Below are 23,983 nucleotides of genomic sequence, written 5' to 3' on the forward strand. Positions count from 1 at the left end.
ACAGAGCGGAAAATCTTGACCAGATTCATCCAGTCAAGAGCCCCCGATGTGCGCTTGACCAGAGCAGAAAGATATATGTCACACAAAACGGGTTGCAACAAAGAACTAATAAGTATCCCAGTCTTCTGTACGTAGAACTGTTCATTAAAAACAAGGGCCGTGGACTGCAAGTAAAATTCTAACAGCGCCATAAAATGGTCCCAGTTAACACCCGTAGAATCCTAGAGCCCCACTTCACCTGACTGCGTTATGCTCTCACGAACAGCGGTGAAAAGTCCATCTTGAGGAACCGAGATAAAACAACTCTTCTACATCCTCAGAGAAGGCTGTGGCCGCAATCCGCAACCCTGCCTTCAGAACTTCAGCAAGTTCTCCGGAGCTTCGAACCAGAAAGGGAAAGATCGACCACAAAACCAAAAGGAGCAACGCCATGTTGGCTAGATAGCTACGAAACTGCCGAACCTTCGAAACAACCGATATTTCGTCCAAAAAGTTTCGGAATCTTCCGAAACAGTCCGAAACCGAACTTCCGGAGTTTCGCCCATCAGTTGTATAGACCAGGGGCGGCCAGGCTGACCCGGCCTAAGAGCTGCAAACAAAAACCACGTAACTTCCCAGAGCCGCAGGGGGGGAGGGGGGCAAATTTTTGTCCAGAGCAATAAACAAAACTCCCCAACTACTTTCAAACTATCCGAGTCAAAAACAGTCCATCTGTACGGTAGCAGTAGCACAAGACTATACGAGACCGCAACCTGTCTTTCGATATAAAACGCGTTCCATTTCTCTTTTTAGGGAAGTGCTCGTGTGACCGGAAGGGTTGCGGGAGGGGGGGAGGGGGGGGGGGGGAGCCGCGAGCCGCACAGCAGATCAACAGCGCAAGCTCAGAAGGCGTTCCACAGCCCAGCAGACAAGGGTGGGCGCGCAGAAGGCAATTTTTTGCAAAGGACAACACGCGCCGCTGCCGTCGCTCCGCTGACGTCACTCCGCTGACGTCACGCCACTGACGTCATGCAAATGACGTCACGTCGCTGCGGTAACGCTGCTGTCGGCACGGCACAGACGATTCACCTCACTCGAACCTGCCTTTTCGCATAAACGCAGTGCCCACACTTGGTGTGGACAAACGCTGGTTTGTTTGTACAGCATGTTGGCCTATGAGGAGCGCAAGTCCGTCTGCTTCTGGCACAGGGGTTGCGATGATGTCAGAACGCCAAGCTCTTATTGGCTGATTGAAAAAGAAAAATAGTGGGAAGACCTCGTAGCATCTATACTGGTCTTCACCTCAAGAAAAAAGGAAGTTTTGCTCATGGTCCATACGCCGCGCGAAGTGTAGTTCTTACAATATTTGGTTGACGGAGGAAGAAGCGATGCTTTTGGCGTTTTAAACGTGTACGTTTTGATAACATATATCTAGTCTGAAATGCACTCACTTATATTTGAATTCTCTACGTAAAAGGGTAAATTAATAATGCTCCGCAAAAAGCGCTTTTTGTTTTACAGCGCTTTTTGAGGTGAAAAGGAGTATAGCATTGAAATCTACCCACTATATCCTATTAATGAAAGCCAATCAGAGCTCGGTGTCGCTCTGACGTCACCGCAGCTCCTGCGCAAGAAACAGACGACTTGCTCTCCGCATAGCTCCCGTAGTCTGTTCTTCATTTTTACGTGGATTTTTCGTATTGACGTGTCTATACCTTGAACACTCCCCACCCCCCAGGAGTGCGTTAACGGCAGCGACGTTGACTTGGAGACGTTCCGCACCGGCCTGGAGGTCCTTTTTGGGATACGCTGGCCTCACCCGGCTAATTTGGTGGACCCCTTCATGCTGGTGGTCAATCTGAGCATGCAGTGGCAACTGCCGGTCCTTCTGCGCCTGCGCAACAACGCCCTCGTCCAGTCGGGTGACGTGAGCTGCATCCTGTTCGAGGGCGTCCCCATGTACTGGTGGCGCGCTCGTGTTGAGCGCATGCTCAGGGAGGGCTCCTACGAAGGCTACGTCAGGGAGTACATCCGAGCCTTCAAGCGCACTCCCGATGACGACAAGGTGTGTGTGTGTGTGTGTGTGGGGGGGGGGGGGGGGGGGGATTTGGACAATGTTCTGTTTCCGGTGTCAGTTCACTGTATGTTAGAAAGGTGGAGCAGAGAATCATATCACTTTCAAAAAAGGCATTCGTATATTCCGGTTCACCTCAAGCCGAACCGGTCCCATGACAGGAGTGTCAGGAGATGGGGGTCTCTCGTACAGCTCTTATTTATTTACACAACATATACAAGTCAGGTGGGTGACAACCGAGAGCCGGCTCCTATCGTTAGTCAGCTCTTTTTAAGATTACTGATTTTCCCTAGGTCCCCAGGTAGGGACCCCAATGTCGTCAGAAGGCAGCCAATTCCCATGGAGCATGGTTCTTGCTACCCTTTAGTCTTTGCCCCACCCCGTTGTCACGCACAAACGTAAGGCTATCTCACGCACCATCTCGCAGACACCCGGCTGATTTCATCACCTGGACGCAATTCTCCTTAACCGGGTAGCTCAGGTAACCCTACCCCAGACATTCCTTGCGTTCGGGCGGGTGAAAACTACACCACGAGTCTACGACGCCGGGTCGCACAACTTGACAAAGATCGGTTCGATGAAGTCTAACGCACACCTGTGGTATCGTATAGGATGACGGCAGTTCCAACTTCCGAGGAACTCGTCGCACACCGACGGGAAAGTTTTGCGAAAGCCATCCATGACAGCTGGGATCAATGGTAGAAATCGACCACCGATCGTAACAGCCCAGATATGCGAGGCGCGCCGAGTCCCGAGGATGGCATGGTTCTGCAGACAATGAAGTTACGGCACTCTAAATCACCGCAGTACGAATCACGAAGCAAGCAGCGTCGACGTACTAAGCCAGGCGTTTCTTGGGCCGTTGGTGACAATAAAAATATCCCACGTTTCCCCGTAGCTCGGGGTGCAGTCAAAGCCTATATCATTCCCCTTGACACGCCATATTCGAGCGCGTTGTGCCAAGCACATTCTAAGAACTGCACCCATTTCTCCAAGAACTACTAACCTGCCTGTGTGGAACACGCGCACCCGTTCATCCGACGTGCATTTTACACCATAAATGTCGTTGTTCTTCGCAGGCGTTCTGCCAGGAACAACGAAGAGAGCGCTCCAATATGGCGGCCAGCGAATACCACTTATGATCGCTTATATACTCTGTTTCACCTTGTGTTGCGCAGGAAAGGCTACAAGCGCGAGCTCCTTGCTCTATGGCACACCTTGGCAGCACAAGCTCTCGTGCACCAAAGGCAGCTGCCAACGCTATGAGCTCGCGCTTCTAGTCTTCGCTGCGGTACAACATAAGGTGAAACGGAGTATAGAAAGTATTCACTGGGCGTCACATTAGTGGCTGCTGCTTATAGCGCATACTCAGAACGAGCTCACATTAATATGCTGCTAAGCCCAGCATTCTTGATGGTGCGGAATGCACGTTGCAAAAGAACTGTGGAAGCTCGGCGTCAGCAAGCGCTCCGCAATCGTGCATGCAGCTGACCGCCAGTGAATATTCCATATATAGGCGAATACTGCTCGAGCGAGCAACTTATTGTCGTTTTGCAGCCAATTAGATTGCGGTATTGGTCGATACGAATGTCAAAGAACGCATTAAGACGCCATAGACCCGTTGCTCTGGGGCAGGGGGCGCGAGCGCATCCGCAAGACGTCCATGTTATGATGGCTAAACCATCCAGGTGCCTCTGTAACGTTTGATTTTGCACGTGCCACGTTCGAACGCAAGCATCTGAAGATGCGCGATTACAAAACCTCTAAAGAAATAAAAATTTAAAAAAAAAGAATTATGCAGCTCACGGCCGCAGCGTCCCATTAAACATTCCTTTCATCTTTGCCTTCGTTCATAGCTTCCGCGAGCAGGTATGTTTCACCTTACGTGATAGCGAAGCCGAAGCTACTCGCAAAAGCACGTCCTCCTGAAAGATGCTCGCAGTGCACGAGCACGCGTGCTTGACAGGGACGCTGAAAGCTCGCAGCTCGCTCTTGTAGCCTCTGCTACGCTGGCACTTAGAATGGAACGGAGTAGAAAAAAACTCTAGTGGGGAAGCGTATTGACGCATGTTCGAAACCCCAGCCAAATATTCTATTTTGCTCGCTTGGAGCGCTGCTCAAAACTTGAGAGCTACGGGCCTATAGGCGTTTCCATAAGCCATGCCCCACGTTTTATAAACTGTCAGAAACTCTAGAAGAGATATAAACAGAAGCAAGGTAAGTACATTTCCTGTGCTTGATTGGTTTAACAAACGAGCACAGAAACACAGAAAGCCGATGAACGCTATGAGGTTGCACTTTTGGCGCCTACATCGGCGCCAAAAGTGCAACCAGTCAGTCGGCGCCTACATCGGCGGCAATCGTCGGCGGCGTTGTCAACCATGGGCGTCGAAGCGTACATCGGCCACTGAAATTGCGTCACGAGGGAAGCACAAAACCTATACCGTCCTTCTCAATGGCTCAGCCATAGTAGAGAAAAGGCAATGATTAGTGATTCAACGCCTACCCCGAACAACGCGCAGGAACCCCTGGGAGCTTCTTGATTGGGGTTGCTACGGTTGATCGAACGCCGTTTCATCAAAGCACGTTTTAGGGAACAGGCACGTTTTACCGAAGCTCGGTTTAGAAAAAATGGAGCCTCAGTTTAGAGAAAAGCCGTCTATCTAAAATGAGACGCTGTTTAAAAAAAGACGATCCTACTCCGCGCGGCATCACAGGACATCAACCTAAAGCCCTTTCATTTTTGAAAGGGAAGTTCCGTCGATGCAAGAGGTAGGTGCAACGTGAAGCCCTTGGGAAGGTCAGGGCGGCACAGCGCAGCACTGAGCTAGATTTCAGACGCCATGTTCTTCCCAGAAGTGGCACGCGGCACGTGTCTCAAGCATTTTCCCACAACAATGAATGGCGCCACTTTTCCCAGGATAGAGGGGCTTTATCCCAACCTTCCCGTTTACACCGCTTCGCGGCGACTGCCTGCGGCGGCTCATTACAAAAATGTTAGCCCACCTGGCCCATTCGTACACGCCGCTTCGCGGCGGTCGAATTCGCTAAAAGGAGGCTCATCGCCATTTCCTCTAAATTGGGTTTCTCAATAAGAGGATTTGATAAACATGGGTCAGTAAAACTGCGTACACTAAAACGAGCTTCTCAAAACCGCATGCCTCGGTTCTTGATTCGCCAGGAGCAGACTTCGCGGCTTATCATGCTTACTCTTTTTACTTGATGATTTGTTCTCCGGCAATAATATCGGCCGATACCGGCGCAGTCTTATTGGCTGCGCGGCGATAAGATGTGCGATGTTAGCCCCGCCCTGTAGAAGTAGACGTGCATGGTGGTAGTGTCAGTGCTTAAAGTTAGGAGTGTCTTGGGGGATCTCAGAAACCCAACGGATTTCAACGGGGGTTCTCAGTTTCCTTTAGGGAGTGGATCCAACCATCGCGCCCCTAACGACGAAGTTGAGAACTAAACCCATGGGTATGACATTATTTATTTGGGCGTGTTTCTGACGCAGCGTTTGGATGCACGTAAATGTTATTAGTTTAAAGGTAAGCTACTGGTCAAAATAAGTCCCACTGCAGCCCCCCCCCCCCCCCCCCCTCCTCCCCCCTGGTAGTTTTAAGGTGTAGCTGCGCTCTCGTTTGTTCCTTTGTTTGGGTATATACCCAAACCCCGGACACCGTTTCCACAGGAGTTTGTAGCGAACGTAAGCCGTCGCCTGCAGACCGTGGAGAGGCACTTCTTGGACCACAGGGACGACTTCTTCGAGCGCGAGGGGCTCCTGGAGAAGCTCACCGTCGGCGAGCTCGAGGCCAAGTACACGAGCGAGATCAGCACCGTGCGTTGGGTCGATGCTATCAGCTGGGCATGGTGCGTATACTATATAGCGCGTATAATGGCGCAGCGGTATTCAAATTTTACACCACCGGAGAGCAGTTGCTTCTGTTACATGAAGTTGATGCGCACACACAGCACCTGGTGCCATATACGTGTCTCAATGGCATTCACATTTCTGACCGGGAAACTTACCTGATAGTTGAGGATTCGACGAGTTTCCATGAATTGTGAGGATTGGCTCGTTGCATGCTGCGCAGAAAAGTGCGTTAGCAAACTCAGGAAAACAACGAGTGTCGTGACGATGCACTTTTGCCACTGCTTGCTTGGCTTCTTCGGTGCATCCGCTAAAGTCTGAAGTGAAGCGGAGTACCTCCGACACACGCGTAATGCATGCAGTCTAAAGAACGAGCCTTTAAACCCACTTGAGAGTCCCTTTAAAAGTGCCAACGATGGTTCGATATACACTGATCAAAAGAAAAACAAAAACAAACACTAATATTACTAACGCCGTCCTAATAAGGGAACACCACAGCGAGTTCCCTTTTCGCTGCTTGCGTATGCCTAACGCGTGCTTTTGCGCGCTTCCTAAATCGGCGAACAGGTGCGGAAATATTGCCCGAGCCGAGTCTAGGATATATAAAAACACCGTATACAACGCCATGCACTCGCCGGAAACATCTGAAGTGCCTATTTTCCCCCAAATCACTCGGGAAAGACAGTTTATACGAAGGGTGCCCGGCGTATATGACGAGGTTGGAAATATGTTAAGACCTAGAAAAAAAACAGTCGGAGCTTAGCATTGTCTTAATGTCACGGCACAGACTGTATCTTTTAGGTATAAACGTGCTTTCAGCCTCGTCACATACGCCGAGCACCCTTCGTAGAGCGCAGCGATTCTCTCTCCCAGACGCTTTGCGAGAAAGGATAGGCATTCCACATTTCTTGAAGTTCACACGGAGTGCTTTTTTGTTTTTGTTTTTTGACGAGCGTGTTTGCGTCAGTGTTGGACAAAATACTCGATAAAAGTATTTAAGTTAAGTTAGTAAATACCTGCTTCATAAAGTATTTAAGATACTACTCAAGTTACTTTCACTGTAAAGTATCTTGAGTAGAGTACAAATACTTAGAAATGTAATCCAAGTACTTTTGAAGATACTTCCGCATTGCGTAATTTGAATCGATGTCAGTGACAACGACAATTATACAGTTGCGCAAATCTGGTTTGCCAGAATGGTTTATTAGCGCGCAACAACAACAAAACGGCAAAAAAAAAAATAATAATTGTAGGGCTATTTCATGCAGTCCATCTATGAGGAGCAGAATATTGTAACGAATGACAAATGATGAGTCGGCGAATGACTGAAGAAACTAAACGTTTAATGGGGCCAACTTGTGCCCAAAACAAAACAGAGAAAGGCTAGCGTTGCAGGCGTCGATGTCGCCGAAACAGAAAGATAGAGCGCTAAAACAAAACTAACTCTCGACAAAAAAAAAGAAAAATTAGCTTGCTTTTGTATGTTTATACAGCCTTTATGTTGGTATGCCTCAACGGGTGACCGGTCGCTTAGCTGTAGATGAGAAATTTAGCCAGTTCAGTACAACCGCTAACCTGGGGTTTTTAACGTGCATCACGCGGTAGTGATTACACGAACGCGTGCCGTTTCGATCATCCAGATCGAAACGGGCAGGGGCTGTGGGGATCGAACCAAGAAGGTTCCCATAGCAAGCTTTCGCTACCGCCACGCGGAGCACCTTTTGTACACGCGTGGGTTTCTGGAACATTCGGCGTAGAGCATTCCGCGCGTAGAACATTCGTAACTCGATCACACGACAAGGTTCTCGAACTTACGAGAATGTCAAGTTGAAATAATAAATACAAAAAGAGTCTGTTCTCTGGAATCGAAGCCGGAGGCTCCGCGCAAGAGCCAAGCGCGGTGACCATTCGGCCACGCGCTTGCTCGGCGACGCGCGTGGCAATGTCACTGATACTATACTCTGTTTCATACTTAGCGTACAACGCTGTCAAAGCTTCTGGCGCGAGCGCGTGGCTTCATTTATGGATTTGTTTGCGCGAGAACGCGTGCAAATGATTAACGAGATCAAGCCCCACGCTCGCGCCAGTAACTTTGACAGCGTTGTACGCTAAGTATGAAACAGAGTATAGTTTCAAAACATTTCTGGGATAGACATAGAGAGGTGGCTTTAGACTATAGTGACATCGCTGAATATTACGTCCTACGGCGCACCTTACACGCATCGTTTAACTACAATTGATTCCCTATATGGGGAGTTCACTATAAACGAACTTGGGATACGGATATGAGTGAATGGATAACAAAGAGAACCCACATAATAGCCCCGGCAGTAGTCGCACCTTCTTCAAGTAGGTTGCGTTCAGAAAGGCACTCAGCGTTGGGGGACGCTTTGTTGGGATTTTGAGAGGTCATCCAGCTTTTAGATTGTTTCTTGTCCTGTTCTCTGCTTATCGATGCTCGCTTAGAGGCAGTGTTCGCGAGAGCAATAAGTGACGGACTGACGACAAAAAGAAAATAAACCAAAGAAAGCCTAGACGTTTTGCAGTAGCGGGGCCAAATATACCACAAGCAAAAAAGTCTTCTTGTTTTTTGTGTGTCCACTTTTCATTTTTTTTTATTTGTTATTTTCTTGACACTCAAGTCTGCATTGTTGTCGTAGGTTGTTTCCCGGTTTGTGTTGCGCCTCAGAGGGGCAATCCTAACTTCTGTAAAGCCACTCCCTTTGTATGAGGATTTTTTGGGAGAAACTCTAGGAAACAAAAGGCGCCTTTGGGAAGGTGAGAGGAAAACCTTGATTGTACGAACTTTCGGCTGAGATATGAGTCACAATCGGCAAAAAAAGCTGTCTTTTTTTTTACGAGCTCAACCCAAAGTCACCGTAGCTAATCGGAGCTAGCTACAGGACTTGGGTGCTCGAAAGAATGTTCTCGTTTGCTCGTGCCACGCCGACGACACTTAATACCGAAAAACTCGGAAAATGGCGGAATGTGAAAAATGTATTTGAGATAATTAGTACATGATACTCAGAAATGTAATTAAGATAGGGTATCAAGTACTCTCGATCAAAAGTATTTCCAAGATACCAAGATACTTCAAAAAGTATTTAAAATACAGTATCTTGAGTAGAGTATTTGAGATAGGCACAAGTCTGGTTTGCGTGCAGGGCGCGTACGGTGAACGAGTCCTACACTGTGTACTTGGCACATCCGGCGGCCCTGGAACTCTTCAACAGTCTCCTGCTCAACTTCTCGTCGGAGGACGTTGAGCTGTTCATTGGCTGGCTCGTCATCCAGACACTCGCACCCTCCGTCAGTCTCAAACTCAGGGACCTGCTGTTCGTCAACACCACCGTCGAACAGGGTACACATGCTACGTTTCTGCCGACGGTGTGAGGGTCCTTGTAGGCGATAAGGCACCTCCTGCATGTTGCGTGGGGCCCCTACCAATACCACCTAAAACACAAGGCCTGCGCGTTTTCTCCTCTAAACGTCGTCACTAGTAGATCCCCTCAGCGCCCCCTAGCTAGCCCGGATGAGCAACATCGTCTGCTACATCGTCTGCTACATCGTCTGCTCCATCGCCTGCTTCAGTGGTTTGTGTAACAGATAATGAAACAGATGCTCACGCCGAGTGTCTCTTGCAAATAGCATACGATGAAGTTAGACGTTCACGTGGAGCGTCAAATGCATGAGCGAAATTGCCTTACTGCTGCGCGAAGGGCTGAAAAGCCCCTCGTTAGACGCTGGACGCTGACACTGGACGCCATTTTCGAGGGCGCTGTTTATACCTCGAGTAGCTGCTTCGAAGCGTTCTACCGCAGAACGAGCGCGCGCGCTAGAAATGCGCGTCTCAAAGCCAGGAGCGCGTGCTAGCTCGCGCTCCTGGCCGAGGGAGCGTTCGCGTGCACGTCGCAAATGCACTGGAAGCTCGCTATCAGCTCGCGCTCAGCAGTCACGCACACAGCTGCGGCCGCAAGTGAATGCGACGTAGTTGCGACGCGGCCCCTACTCTCGTCAAGCTTCGGGGTGTTTGCCGCTTGGGGCGGGTCGGGGATCTACTAACGAAACGTCATGCGCAGGCCTTGTCTTCTAGGTGGTATTGCCCCTACCCACATTTGCGTAAAGCCTGGTTCAGACAGTTGCGTTTGACTGCATTTGACTGCGTTGCGGCTGCGAGAAACCAGGACATCCCTACTGCTTATATCGCGTGCCAAGATGATTCCTTGAATTGGATTCCACGCTTCATACGAAGCGCAAATGTGCCGGTGACTCGCTTTCGGTTCTCGACGCAACGCAGTCAAACGCACTCTCAAACGCAAGTGTCTGAGATGACTGCGTTGCGTCGCGAAACGAAAGCGAGTCACCGGCACATCTGTGCTTCGTATGAAGCGTAGAATCCAATTCAAGGAACAGCTTGGTACGCGACAGAAGAAGCAGGAATGTCCTGGTTTCTCGCAGCCTCAACGGAGTCAAACGCACTCAAACGCAACTGTACGTAAGGGCCTTTACGGCGTCGTGATGCGTGGGCCAAACGCTTGGTAGTATCGGTCTATTAAACCAGGTCTCATTTGACGCATATCGTTGTTCATAAAGATTGTGGTTGGTTTACCTTTGAACAGTATGACGTCCCGTCTCCCTGCCGTAAAGAGGCAACTCGGTTCACGGTAGCCATGTATAGCCATTAAAAAAAGTATAGCAACGACCGTTACTTCGGGTCAGTCTTATAGCCAGGGGGGACTTATGGAATTTACCCCCTCCCCGAAATCTAGCCTATCCTATAACATACACATGCACCTTGATTCCTTTCTACCCCCTCCTCCCCCCCCCCCCCCCCCCCCTCCGTAGCTATGGCGACCCTTAAAGGGACAATGAAGGCAATTTCAGACATCTTTTTGGCGATTGAACTGGGTTCCAGGCACGTCTCAGGCCACGTTGCCCAAATTTCAGCCGAAACCGGCGCTTGTGTGCCGTGCAAATCAATTAAACAGTCGCGGTAATAATCGTGCCGGGATCGACTGGGGCGACGCCCCGAGAGTTGCGGGAGAAGCCAGGAGAAGCGGAGCTCACGTGACCGATGCGAGGCCAAGGAGCGCGACGTCACAAGAGACGCGTCAGCGATTGGTCAAAACGAGAAACGTGCCCTCGGTCACGTTTTAGTTCGCGATTTTTAGAAATACTGTTCTAATTTCCGCTTGAATAACCATCAAAAGTATAAATCGTATCGGAAATGATTACTAAACCGTAAATAAAGCAGCATCATTGTTTTTTTCTTTGCTACGCTGGACGCGAAACCGGCAACGAGCAACTATGGGCCAACAAAATAAAATTAAAAAAGAACACGGTACTCGAAAGATTTTGCAAAATGGTAGCTGTAGATGGCTGTTCTAACGGTCGACTGAAGACCAGTATCCGTTCGGGCGACACTAGTTTTCACGTGTGGGCAGCTGTTCGTGTTCTTTGACGACAAAAAGAGAACGTCCGCGGAGGAACCGGATCCCGGAACGGCGGGATCGCTGCCGCTTTCCCTTCGGCATCTCCCCCGCGTCCGTCCTTCGGCATGCGGGCCGCTCGTTGCCGGCTGGGCGGTCTCCGTCGGGTGATGGCAGTGGCCGCCACACACGTACTCCCGTTCCGTTGGTGTTCGGTCACTGAACGGAAGCTCGAACTCGCTCGCGAGAGCGGCATTCGTCCATGTTGACAGAGTCGGCGCAACGACCGCGCCACCGCGCTGCTATAACCTACCGCGGTAACCAGAGTTTCGATTTCCTAAATACTACCGATACCGACTATTCACACTTGGCGTCACTCCCTACGTCACCTCCGTTTTCGGAGGCCCAGAAACGAGACTGGAGATGGTTCAGTTTCGGTTTCTTTACTTCTTTCGTCGGCACATAAATACGCGTCATAAATGTCTACAAAAAATTGGGCGGCATGCTATGTTCCCAAGAAGCATTAAAGGACCGGTGCAACGATATTCATTTGGAATGTTTTTCACTTGACACGAGCTTACTGGCACAGCTGGGACTCAAGGATACTCACACGCAACGCCACTGGCCAAGAAACTCCTTTGTTGCGGTGTAATTTCAAGGACGAAAGCGATCCTTTTCATTCAATCTCTCCTTTGCAAAATTTGATGACGTAACGTGGGGATCGCAGTACACCCAAGTGACGATATTTGAATGCGGTTCATAGATTGGACCCGAGCATTGCGTGGGCACTCGACTTGGGCTCGTGATAATTGCTAGCTCGAGAAGCATTCGGGTAGTGACCCGTGTCCAATCGCTGCAACGACGACAACAGCCGAGCCATAACAATGTCTGGAACGCAGCACGTGTCCTGCGCTTTGCCAACCTCAGCGCGTGGCTATGATCAACACTGGCGGCATATAATCGGCTCCAGATCACGTGGCCGCTTGTTCTGGCTGTGAGTTGAGGGGGTGAACGCTGCTCGTTTTTCTTCAATTTTTTTCTGGGACTTCTATTGCGTGGGGTGAAAAACGAACGCGTGTTTCATAGGTCATTAACATTAGGGATTCGTTTTAAGCGGTATTTGCGCAAAATACAAAAATTGTTGCATCGCTCCTTTAAAACACCATTTAAAAAAATTAAATAAAATCGTCTTCATTGTCCCTTTAAGTTACGACGAGCCAATGGGGAGGCGCTGTGCTGCACGACGCAATGCGGCGCAACACGGTCGACGCAGCTGTGTGAACGCGCAAGTGTGTGAACGTGAAAACTGAAGCTCCTCTCTGCTGTTCTCACCTTGCCAGTGACTATGCAGGTGGAAACGGAAAGAGGAAGAGACGGGAGTGCGCGGGGAGGTCAGAACATCGAGCTCTGACTGGAATGATTAGTGGGCAGACTCAAAGCTAGCTGCCTTTGTCTCCACTGCACTCGGTCGAACGCGTTCGAAAGCCCAACGCCGGAGTCCCTGATCCTTGGCCCGTTCACACACTTGCGACTTCTTAGGACAGGAGAGGCAAAAAAACTCGACTTTGCAAGCATTTCCTGACGGCCGTCACAAAAGGTTTACAAGCCGGTCGCACCGATATCGGTCGCAGTCAGACGGAAGTGTGCGAACGGGTCAAAGCTCGGCGCTCTGGGGTCCACGCGATTTCGTCTCCTCCTCTCCCTTAGCTTCTATACGCAGGGATAGGGTAATCTGCCCCTGACGGGCCGAAGAACATTTAGACAGAAAAGGTAGGTCCGCGTTGTGACACTGAGGGCTGGTTGACACACTTGCGACTGCTTACGACCGGGTGACTCGCAGCCTCTTGTGATCTCTCACGACGATGGATGGATGGATGGATCTGGCTAAACCCTGTGAATCGGGCGGTGGCTTGCGCCACCTAGCCAACATTATAAATCTAATTATATGTTTTGAATTCCAAGATTAAATCTCACCCCTGCCTCGATTTTAGCCACCAGTCTGATAACCTCCGCTTGGTTATTTCTACCCGTGTAAAGTCTATTTTTCCTTCACTGTCTTTAAAACCCAATGCTTTGATTAAATCCGCCCGGTCACTGTTAACTGTTGGGTGAAGCCCTTTACAGAAAAGTATTAAGTGTTCAGCCGTTTCCTCCTGCTCCCCACACACACTACATAAAGTGTCCATCTCCTGGTACTTAACCCGGTACGTCTTAGTCCGCAATACTCCTGTCCTGGCCTCAAACAACAAAGAGCTTCCCCTAGAATTATCGCAGATATTTTCTTTGCAAATTTCCTGTTTGAACATTCTGTACGTCTCCAGTGCTGGTTTTGTCTGCATACCCGTTTCCCACAGACCCTTCTCTGTTTCTTTTATCCTTTTCTTAACCCGTAATTCCTGGTTGGCGCCCCCACTGCCGCCCAAATATTTGCTTGATAATTTTCTAGTTCGCTTTCTCCATTTGGTATCTACATTCCTCATGTACAAATAACTGAAAACTTTCCTAGCCCACTGCTCTTCCTCCATTTCCCTCAAACGCTCCTCAAATTCTATCTTGCTGCTAGCTTCCCTGCCCTCGAATGACGTCCATCCCATGTCGCGACGATAGAACACACTGGCGCCATCTATCAAGTAGTGTGGAACACTTCCGATTCTCGTGTATTTCTTGTCTTATCGCCCATTGTTCATTCTGTATTGGCTCGAAAAACTTTTGACGTTATAAACTACCATTTCTTATAGATAGTATACCTACACTTAATCTCGTAAATACTGCAAATCCTTCGCTCTAGTGAAATACAGTTCCAAGACCACCCATAGGGGGCGCCAGCGGGCCAGTATGTTTTCTCGTTGTGAGAGATAACAATAACTTGGTTGGAAGCAAACGCAAGTGTGAAACATATGTAAGGTACTCTTCGGAGAGTGGTCGGCAAGTAGCATGTCCTTCGTTGCAGGTCCTTACTCGTGGCTCACCCTAGAGCGCTGCCTGGAGCTCACGAGCTCCTTGTTCGGCGTGTCGGCATGGAGCCCGCTGCTCCGCGAGCGCGTGACGCTGCAAACGCGCGACGGAGCCGTCCTGTTGCTCGAGGCCATTGAAAACTCCCTCAAGGCCAGGCTGAAGGAGAGCGACTGGATGGACGGACAGTCCGTGGACATCGCGCAGCGTACCATCGAGAGCATGAAGAGCGTCGCGGGACATCCCGCAGAAGTCGAGAGCAACGCCGTGCGATACGGGCTCTACAAAAAGGTGCCTGACCTGCGGGAGGTTCGTTGCACAGTTCGAGCCTCCTGCTGACGGATGCCACGGCCGCTTGATTACTGCCGCTTCACCAGGAGATGAATAGAAACAGCGATCTAGATGCTCGTAGCTGGGGGCAACGCTTTTGCGTTACTCGGGCCTGGCGCCGTTCCCGCGCTCGTTCGCCGGCAGTCACTGTGATTAAAAGGGCCCTGCAATCATATTTAAGCGTCTACCTTTTTTGCGGTTTCCACGTCTCTTGGGGTTGGGGCAAGCCAGCGGGCACGGAGAGAGTAACTAAATATCAGTGCGTCATATTTTAACCGGACGACGCGGAAACCTCCTCCACCGACGAGGGCGACCCGCGGTACCGAAAGCGCGCAAAATGTGACGTCTTTGGTCCTGGGCTTGCCACTGGTCAAAGCCGCTAAGAGCTTTTTTTTAGTCGAGATACAAAATAGAAGTGTCACGATGCATTTCAATTATGTATGAAAGTAGTTTTTGTTCACTATTTTAGATCAGAAGAGAAACAAATGCAGTTTAGAAAGTACGGAAACGAGAAATGACCCGTCGACATACCCGCCACCAAGCGGCGGAAAAAAACGGCGCATACTAGAAAAGGGTAGTGGGATGAGGCTACGACAAACGAGGAGAGTAGAAAGGCCCCGGATGTACGCGGCGGCGCTGTGGTCGTATACTGGCTCAAGAATCCGACCGGTTCCGAGCGTTCCGAAGGTCTTCGGCGCGGGCCCTCTTGGCGATTTGGCCATTTGGCGGTGCGTCAGCGCGAAGTGGCTGCCGTTTTGAACTGATCTTTACCCCGTGTTTGCTGTCGTTTGTGGCCAATGAAATGTTATGCCGAATTAGTGTTTAGTCGCGCTGCAAATGCAATACGAGCTGCCCTGGCCGCCCGCTTCATACAGCTTATCCAACACGTGCTTTAGTGGCGCCCTCTCGAGCCGTCGACACGGAGTGCGGCAGCCGTATGCGCTCGATGAGCTCACTACTCCTCCTCTAGTTCAAGGCTGCTCAAGGCAGGACCTACGACGTCATGAAGGGGGTTATTTTTTGCTTGTTTTTGTAATTCTAATTTGCCTATAACTTTTAAAATAAAGCGAAATTTGAGAAAAGTTGGATTAAGTTACTACGATCAGTACGCTCAGGTTCAGTGCAAATTAAAAAACCAGTGAAAAAGTCATTGCAGGGCCCCTTTAAGGTGCCTTCATGTTTGTCTGTCTCTGGGTGAAGACATCCTTTGTTGCACTGAGTGGGCCACTTCGTGACTTGCAGGCGCACTTTAAAAGACATAAAGGAAACGACTGGGCGAAAAAAATGACAGATGTCTCCACTTCAGACAAAAGCGGCGCATGCGTGTATAAAGGCACTGTAACTATAACCATTATTCGGTGCCACCATGCTTAATTCGTGACTGTAGCGACTAAAAGGGTCGCCACTCTCGACAAGATATGGTGGTCAAAAACAGGTTGTGCCGTGCCATGTGCCAGCTAAATGCACAACCGTCGAGTGCAAGCAGGCGAGCATGAACCACAAAATGTTTTGCACCGATTTTTATCCACTACGTTCAAAACCTGCGACGGTGTGTTGGAGCAGGCGAGCTTCCAGAAGCTTAGCCCTCTTCGAGGAAGCAATGGAAGGACTACCTACTGCCGTCCTGCCCGACTAATGAACGTTGATAAACACCCAGTGTTTGGTGCACGCGGTTGAGTAAGTTGCGTTCAGAGCACGGGTTCAGAGCGACATATAGGCAACACGCTGGTAGTATAGACCTGCGTCGCCTATACTCTGTTTCCCCTTATCTTGTACCGCAGCGTAGGCTAGAAGAGCGAGCTCATAACCTTGTGCCGCCGAGATGTGCCCTAGAGCAAAGAGCTCACACTTGTAGCCTTTTCCTGTGGTACATCATAAGCTGAAATAGAGTATAGGAGGCGCTGAGAAAAGGGACTTGTTAGGGCTTGTCTTGGAAACTTGAGCGTCTCAAACTTTCCCACTTGTACACCCCGTTCACCCTTAAGCTGAGACTACAGCCAAAGTTACAAGCGCGAGCTAGTCCACACTCCTGGCTTTGAGACCCGCATTTCTAGCACGAGTGCTCGTTCTGCAGAAGAACGCTCCAAAGCAGCGACCTCAAGCTCTCGTGCTTGTTGTATTGGCTGCAGTCTGGTGTGGAACGCGATAACGAGAAAAATACAAATAAAGAAAACAATTCTAACGCCGTCGAAGCACAGGTTAAAGGGATGAACCGAAATTTGGATTGCAGAAAACAGTGCAGGAGCTGTAGGCGGGACGCTGCAATTCCTACAACACTACTCGTAACATCTCAAATAAGCGACCGTATTTTCACAAAAAAAAAAAAAAAAAAAAAAAAAAAAAAAAAGGTCGAGATTGAACGAGGTCGACGAGGCGCGTGACGTCAAGATTTCTCATTTCCTCCTCTCTTCGTTTCGCCCCCTCAAGGCGGCGAAGCGGAGAAGACGCGAGGCCGTTCAATCTCCTCGGAGAAACAAGGCGTAAACATATCTGTCAAATGCGCCTGCTTTTTTTGAAAAATGCGGTCATCCGTTCGATACATCGTTGTACGAGTGATGTTTGGATGTTTATAAGATCCCGCTGCACGCTTTTGCCGCTGTGCTTTGTGGAATCTAGATTTCGGGTCAGCATCCCTTTAAAGCTAAGACGATAAGAGCGTGAACCAGAAACGCCGTGTCACGCCTTCCAAAAGCAAAAATCGTAAAACCAATAAAAAAAAAAAAAACTTTTGGGACGCCATATGTATACTCACGTCACCACCCAGAGATAAAAGACGCGTACCCTAGCGGTGGTGGCATGAATCTAGAACTTTCTATTGTCTTGCGGCGTTGATCCTAGCTGATTGCGAACGTCAAAAGGTGTTCTTACGTGCTTCAGCACTACACAAAAAGGAAATAAGCTCAGCGAAGGCGCCCCAAGTAGTGCGAGGCCCAATCAGGTGAGCTTGTACTACCCAAAATGAGTGCACCACAGTTCAAAGGCCCAGTGCAGGAGGCCTGTACGGTAATGACAGGGTCACGAGGACAACTGTTCGCCTTACACATCATAAGAAGCAATGCAAGGCACACCTGGTACCTCGGGTCACTATGGCTCACGGTTTTTCCTACGGCCCAGTCGTTGCTGCTGTTCGCGTTGCTCTGGACACAACTAACGCAAGTCCCCTCGCTTTATTTCGGTGGCCGTCACGCCAACCGACGACAACATGCAAACAGGGAAGCCGCAACAGGCAAGCGGAAATCGTGTTTTCCCTCTAGTTGCTGTCCGTTTTGCTGGAGCCGCGACTAGCGCTCCCTGCGGTCGCCTTGTGCACTTTCGTTTTTGCTGACAAAAAGAACCATTCCGCAGCAGAGCGTGAATCGAGCAACCGTATACAATAGGGCTCCTGACCGGTGCACCTTCAGCGTTCGTACTTACGCGCGCTTTGCTCGCTTTCCAAGTCAAGAACATTCGCGCGCTGGGCGTTGAAGATCACAGGATTGGCTTTTAAGTTCATAGAATTTTCTCTCCCAGATTGTTGGCTCCATTTTTGCTAAAAGTGTACGAAAAGACGACGTTTGTACTTGTATATTTTTTTTTTTTTTGTTAAGATGTGGTACATGTTGTGCCGGCCGCCCAGGAATACTAGCCTAGGCTAGTGTTTTTGGGCTGCAAGCAAGAAGGTGAGAAAACTAATTTTAAAACGAATGAACAGATTTCAAACTTGCGTCTGGTGGCGGTCTGTGAAGCTCCGTTGAAATGCCGTCACGTCATGAGTTTCTAAGCAGCGCCAGTTCGCGGCAGTATGGCTCTCTAATTGAGTTACTTAGTCCTGAATGTTACTTGGCGGAGAACGCTTATAAGCTGAGACTGCAGCCAGAGCTACAAGCGCGAGCTAACCGGCGCTTCTGGCTTTGATACATGAATTTCTAGCGCGATCAGCGCTCGACCGTTCTGCGGAACAGCGCTTCAAAGCAGCGACCTCGAGCTCTCGTGGTTGTGGCATTGGCTGCACTCCCAGCTCCACAGTACTTCTGCAAAGTGCATTCCACACCATCAAGATCGCCATTCTTTGCAGATGCTAAGTAGGAGCTTGATCTGAAGATGCGGGGATCTGTTAGGCCGACCATACGCCATTGCTGAGTAATGACGGATATTTCTACTTACTGGTTCCCTCGAGCCACAACTTCTGCGCTGTGAAACTAACAAGGTGAAGCGAACGCTCGTGGCACATCAAATATCGCCATGGCCGCAAATGATGTTACGGGCAAGCTATGTTTGGGCCATAGGGCGTACAGCCCTCGGATATTACTACTAGGCGAGATTGTCACGCGTTGACGCCACCAAGCGGCAAGGTTCGCAACTACAGTACCCTTGACCGTACGAGAACTGTTGACGTCACGAGCGTGATACGCATTCCGCTTCTCGCTGGCCACCTTTGAAGCGAGGGGTAGAGCTCGCGGTCATATCATCAGAGAGACTCCCCCACGGGTATACAATACATATACAAGTATGGAAGCACATAAATCGAATTTCGTTAGTAGACTGAACACTTGCGCAGACAACGACCGCGTTAAGAAATTACTAGTTAATGTATTGATTAAAAAAAAACGGAATCTAGAGAGCAATGAAGTTTGAGCCAAGTAAAGTTCTGCCGTTCCCGTTCCTGTGTGCAGAACTTCTTCGACTCGTGGCAGCAGATTACATTGTCTATCATCCCCTTGGTGAAGAGATCGTGGGGCTACGCCGACCTGTACACGTACGATCCCATGGGGCACGGAGTGCATTTCTACGATGACTCCCACACCTTGGCGATGCCGGACCAGAACCTGGTGATGCCATACTTCCACCAGGCTGCACCCAGAGCCGTCAACATGGGAGGCCTCGGCGCCCTGGTGGCCAGAGGCTTCATGCAGGTTTGATCAAATTCGCCGTTCGTAAACAAAACAACAACAAAAAGAAACGTATTTTTTTTAGATGATAGCTCGCGGACTATGCATGTTTAAAAGTTAAAATTTAACGCGGTGCGAAATACAAGTAGTCAACACAGAATGTGCTTATGGGCTGGATATTATGGAGAAATTAAGTGTATGACGCTCGACTGTTACGAAAATCTTCCTAACGCAAATCAGCACGGCTTCAGAAGAAACCTGTCATGGAAAACACAAATACTGGAATTTATTCATCGCATAATATGAACGCGGAACTAAGAAACTTTTTTCGACGATCAGAGGGATTTTTTTTTATGGATATGCGTTAGCATTGGTTCTTGCTCACACTTTGGCTCCTTTCCATTCGCTTAGGACCCCTTGTCATTCGTTTATCCCCGCTTTCCTGTCGTTTATTAATGCCTTTCCTCTTCGCTTTCCGCTGCACGCTTCCGTCGCTTTGCCCCTGAGGCAGCAGCCAAACGACGCTCAAGCTCTTCCTGTGTCTCGGCCTGATGTCGCCGACGCGTGGCCTCGGCTTTCTTCCGTTGTCGCTCTTGGATACGGTCAGCCAAATGACTCGCGGAAAGAACCGCATCCATCGCCGGAGCGGCAACTGAGCTAGGCCGTATTCCAAAGTGGCGCGGCGCCTGCTCGTCTCTGGCTCCGCGCCAGCTGTGCGACGCTCGTATTGGTCCAAAGCGCTGACGTCAGCACGCGTCACCCTCCCCCTCTCTTCCCGCCGTCGTGGTGAGACATGGAATCTGTAAACACGATGTCTCCTCACCACCCCTCTCCACGCGACGTCATGTCTGGCGCTGACAAACGGACGCACGGACTGACACCGGCGGGTTTTCATGAAAATGATCGTTCTAATGTTAACGCATCAAAAAGCGTTCCACGCAGGCTAAGGAAACAAAAACATTCCACAGCAGGCAATGCACAAGCATCCAAAGCTTATAGAAGGCAAACTTGGCTGTAATAATTCATACATAAGCATACGTAGGCACGATTAATCGCAAACAGCGAGATTCACCAAAGGGCTCAGCGGAAATCAAACCTCGGAGCATGCGGTTCGCAGTCCGACGTCTTTCGCTCCGCGCCACAAAGATTGGGTGAGAGAGCGGAAGCGTCTGGACTATTATAGTATGACTTGTCGCCGACGGTCGCATGCGGAACCACGCGACTGTCCGCGGCGAGTGATGCTTAAAGACACATGCGCGCAAAATCCATCCGACGAACGATCCGGCAATACGACTGCCTGATCCGAAAAGTTTGGTCGCTTCAGACGTCGGATCGGCGATCCGGCGTGCGCTTCATCATAGCTTGGCAAGCGGCGAGGGCTACGGTTCCAGTGAGCCAATCAGTGCGTTCAGGAGAGACAATTTCACTACTAGTTGCGCTCAGTGCTGTAAAATCCACGGGCGGTAGAGAGGAAAGCCATTGTTTTATGAGTACGGAGTGACACACAGCTCTTTGCTCGCCACGGTGTTGCAGGGTGAAGGTAATTTTGATAAGTCTCTGATTAGCCTCCAAATCGGTTTTACACATTAATAGACGCGTCCAAATAACCCAAACTGCAAGTCACAATAATTTGTTTTTTGCGAAGTTTCAAATTTTGCCTGATGTTTGATGCTGCGAGATAAATGCCGGTTATGCTCACGCCAGCAAAAGGAAAAACCACGCGCAAAATTATTGTTTGTTAGACTGCCTGCTTGACTTCCAACTTATACAACGTGTGGCATCATCCAGTGCGCGTGAAAATCTGAATGTGTTTTGCTATCACCTTCATTTTCCGTCTTCTCAATAGCTATTTTGAATTTAGGGATACTGAATAGTATACAGGAAAGAGTAAAGAAAAAAAACCGCCGGAGCGGATTCGCCTCCTTTCTCATCTCCTTTCCAGCGTTCGCTTTGCTAAAGTAGGAGCTTGTCCGGATATTCTTAGCTTGCAACCGATTAACGATTAAATGTGTCGATAGCTTTTAAATTCCCTCTGTCGGGTCCGCAATATGGTATTGTCATAGCTGTTTCCTCGGACTCTTGCGTCGGTCCGTTGCACGATAATGGGAACATTAGGAGGTGCTTCCGTTGGACAGAAGAACTAATTAATTGCTGCCCCAATTATTGAAACGCCACAAGCAAGAACTGTCAAATTGTAGCTTGAGAAAAATTATTCCTTAATAACCGACCTTTGGTTGGCATATGTAAAGGTAAAGGTGGACTGACCAGTGTGAGAGGACAACGCAGATAACTCCCCACAGGGACAACCAGAAAGATAGTTGGTAATTGGCTTATGCATTGGTATAATTCGATTGACCAAAACCCTTGCAAAGTAGTCAAACGTATACCAAACGCTACTCCGTTTCGTTACGATTCTGTACTGAAGAAAGAGTTAGACAATGCAGAATCATCATGAAACGGAGGAGTCTCGGAATGCAGAACATACGGTGCAAGGTCACAGCGCAGTGCGCATGCTCGTCCAACATAGAGTTGGTGCCAGGTTAAGAATTCAGTAAAAGCTCCGCCTCCAACACGCGCTCGTTGCCCTCCGCCGGGCTTTGGCTGAGCGTGCGACGAAGTGTTATCAAAGACAAACAGCATGGAAGTGGAGGCGAGGCATCGACTGAATTCTTCACCTGTCACTACTGTCACTGACTATGCGGAGCGCCAGTTCGTCTGCTTCTTGCACAGAGGCTGCGATGATGTCAGAACGCCGAGCTCTGGCTGATGAAAAAAAAAAAAATAGTCGGTAGACCTCAAGGCATCTAGCATTGAGGTCTCCGTCAGTCAGATCTCGGCATCGTTCTGACGTCACCGCAACTGCTGCGCAAGGAGCAGACGACTTATTTTCCGCATTCTAATCCGTCGCGTCAATGCGCCAGCAAAACACATCGACCTTCAAAAAGAATGCATTCCCTAGGCCTTCGACCGAACCAGCGAGTCCATCGGAGGTATCAATCGCAACTCGTGGTCAGCCAGCACCAAGAAGGCATTCGAGGACCGGTACGCGTGCGTGGCCCAGGCCTACGGAGAGGACTGGGACGAGCGCATTGCGCGGCGCCAATTCGGCGACCTAGCAGCCATCCATTCGCTCTACAAGGCCTTCTCGCCGGCTCCGACACTGCGGCGCCGTCTGTACGGCCTCGAGGAGTTCACGCCGGATCAGACCTTCTTCGTGAGCTTCTGCCACGCGCTGTGCGTCCGAGATCCCGCCGACAGGGTCGCCAGGGCGCGGTGTAACGTGCCACTCATGAACCTTCGTTGGTTCTCCGAAGTCTTCGGCTGTCGCAAGAGAGAGCGGATGAATCCTTCCAAGAGGTGCGCATTTTGGTAAACGGTGTCATCAACCACATCTATACATCTGACTCACGAACACTATCGCGAATAGTATTTGGTATAATAGCACCGCTCCGTTATCCGGTCAGCAGTGGGTCAACCCTGCTCGCACTCGCACACACAAGCAAGATGCGTTGTTGATGTTGTTTTCTGCGGCCTCAGCATACTTTGGCGCTGGCGCTTATTTACTTATCAGAATAATCCCGTGGCATTGCCAGCTATAAATGAATTTGGCATGTCCATGAACAGAGTTAGCTCAGTGTTGGAATATCGGGAAGTTATCGGTGTAATTACCTGTCTCAATAGCAGGCAACACCGCTACCACTGCAGGCTGATACGAATTTTATTATCATACAGAAGAACCCAACTCATAAAGATATTCCAACGCATTTTATGACACACGTGATACTGGCACAAAGAACTTTCGACGGTACGTTAGCGCCGCTCAGTGAGGTTTTGGTATGTGTGACGTTACATCAGGACCTGATGGCTACCCCTCCACCAAATCCTATCATTAACTTATGTAACGTATTTTCTTTTTTTCGGTCATTTTGTTTTTCTAGATTACCTAGCTGGCAACCATCCAACAAAAATAGTTTGTCAGATGCTTATTCGGTCTCTTAGGATCAGTAGTCCTCATATGGCACGACGTTGCCAAGAATATCAGCGGTCAAAGTCGCGTACTGTACCTTTGTAATCGGATATATACTTCCGTGAACCGGAAAGAATGTACGTGTTTTTCTTTTAGCGTTTTAACTACGCTCGGCCGCAAGGGAATGAGACACGTATGTAAATATTGTAAACAGGCGATCGAACGCGTTGCTTTAAAACTTAAAGGAAGATGCATGCATGTACGTGTGTGTGTTAAAAATGTTTAATAAATAAACGCTATATGAATGATCTAAAGCTTCGTAAGTTATATCTTTCCCAAAAGAGCGCGAATAGACAAAGATGATAATGCAATTAATGCAAAGGTGCAAGCGAGCTGGACAAGAATGCCAAAAATAATCCCCGGAGAAGGAGAACAAGGGGACAAAGGACAAACACAAATCTCCAAACACAGCTAGGTGACTGGTGCACGACTGAAAAATCCGCCTGGTCCTGGTAT

General features: G+C 49.4%; 1 protein-coding gene across 1 annotated transcript; it reads left to right on the forward strand.

Annotated features, from left to right (window-relative positions):
* Positions 1-1,843: 1,843 nt before the first annotated feature.
* LOC121835732 (neprilysin-11-like) lies at positions 1,844-22,873 on the forward strand. Its single transcript, XM_042290186.1, has 6 exons — positions 1,844-2,044; positions 5,742-5,920; positions 9,086-9,282; positions 14,301-14,611; positions 19,285-19,524; positions 22,460-22,873. The coding sequence occupies exons 1-6, from the start codon at positions 1,844-1,846 to the stop codon at positions 22,871-22,873; spliced, it is 1,542 nt and encodes a 513-aa protein (XP_042146120.1).
* The last annotated feature ends 1,110 nt before the right edge of the window (positions 22,874-23,983 follow it).

The sequence above is a fragment of the Ixodes scapularis genome, unplaced genomic scaffold (assembly GCF_016920785.2).
Source record: "Ixodes scapularis isolate PalLabHiFi unplaced genomic scaffold, ASM1692078v2 PGA_scaffold1__304_contigs__length_218370807, whole genome shotgun sequence".
NCBI classification, from domain to species: domain Eukaryota; kingdom Metazoa; phylum Arthropoda; class Arachnida; order Ixodida; family Ixodidae; genus Ixodes; species Ixodes scapularis.

Coding starts and splice junctions, on each gene's coding strand:
- LOC121835732 (XM_042290186.1), top strand. CDS start 1,844: ATGCAGTGGCAACTGCCGGTCCTTCTGCGCCTGCGCAACAACGCCCTC. Junction 2,045..5,741: donor GCACTCCCGATGACGACAAG/GTGTGTGTGTGT, acceptor CCGTTTCCACAG/GAGTTTGTAGCGAACGTAAG. Junction 19,525..22,459: donor TGGCCAGAGGCTTCATGCAG/GTTTGATCAAAT, acceptor TGCATTCCCTAG/GCCTTCGACCGAACCAGCGA.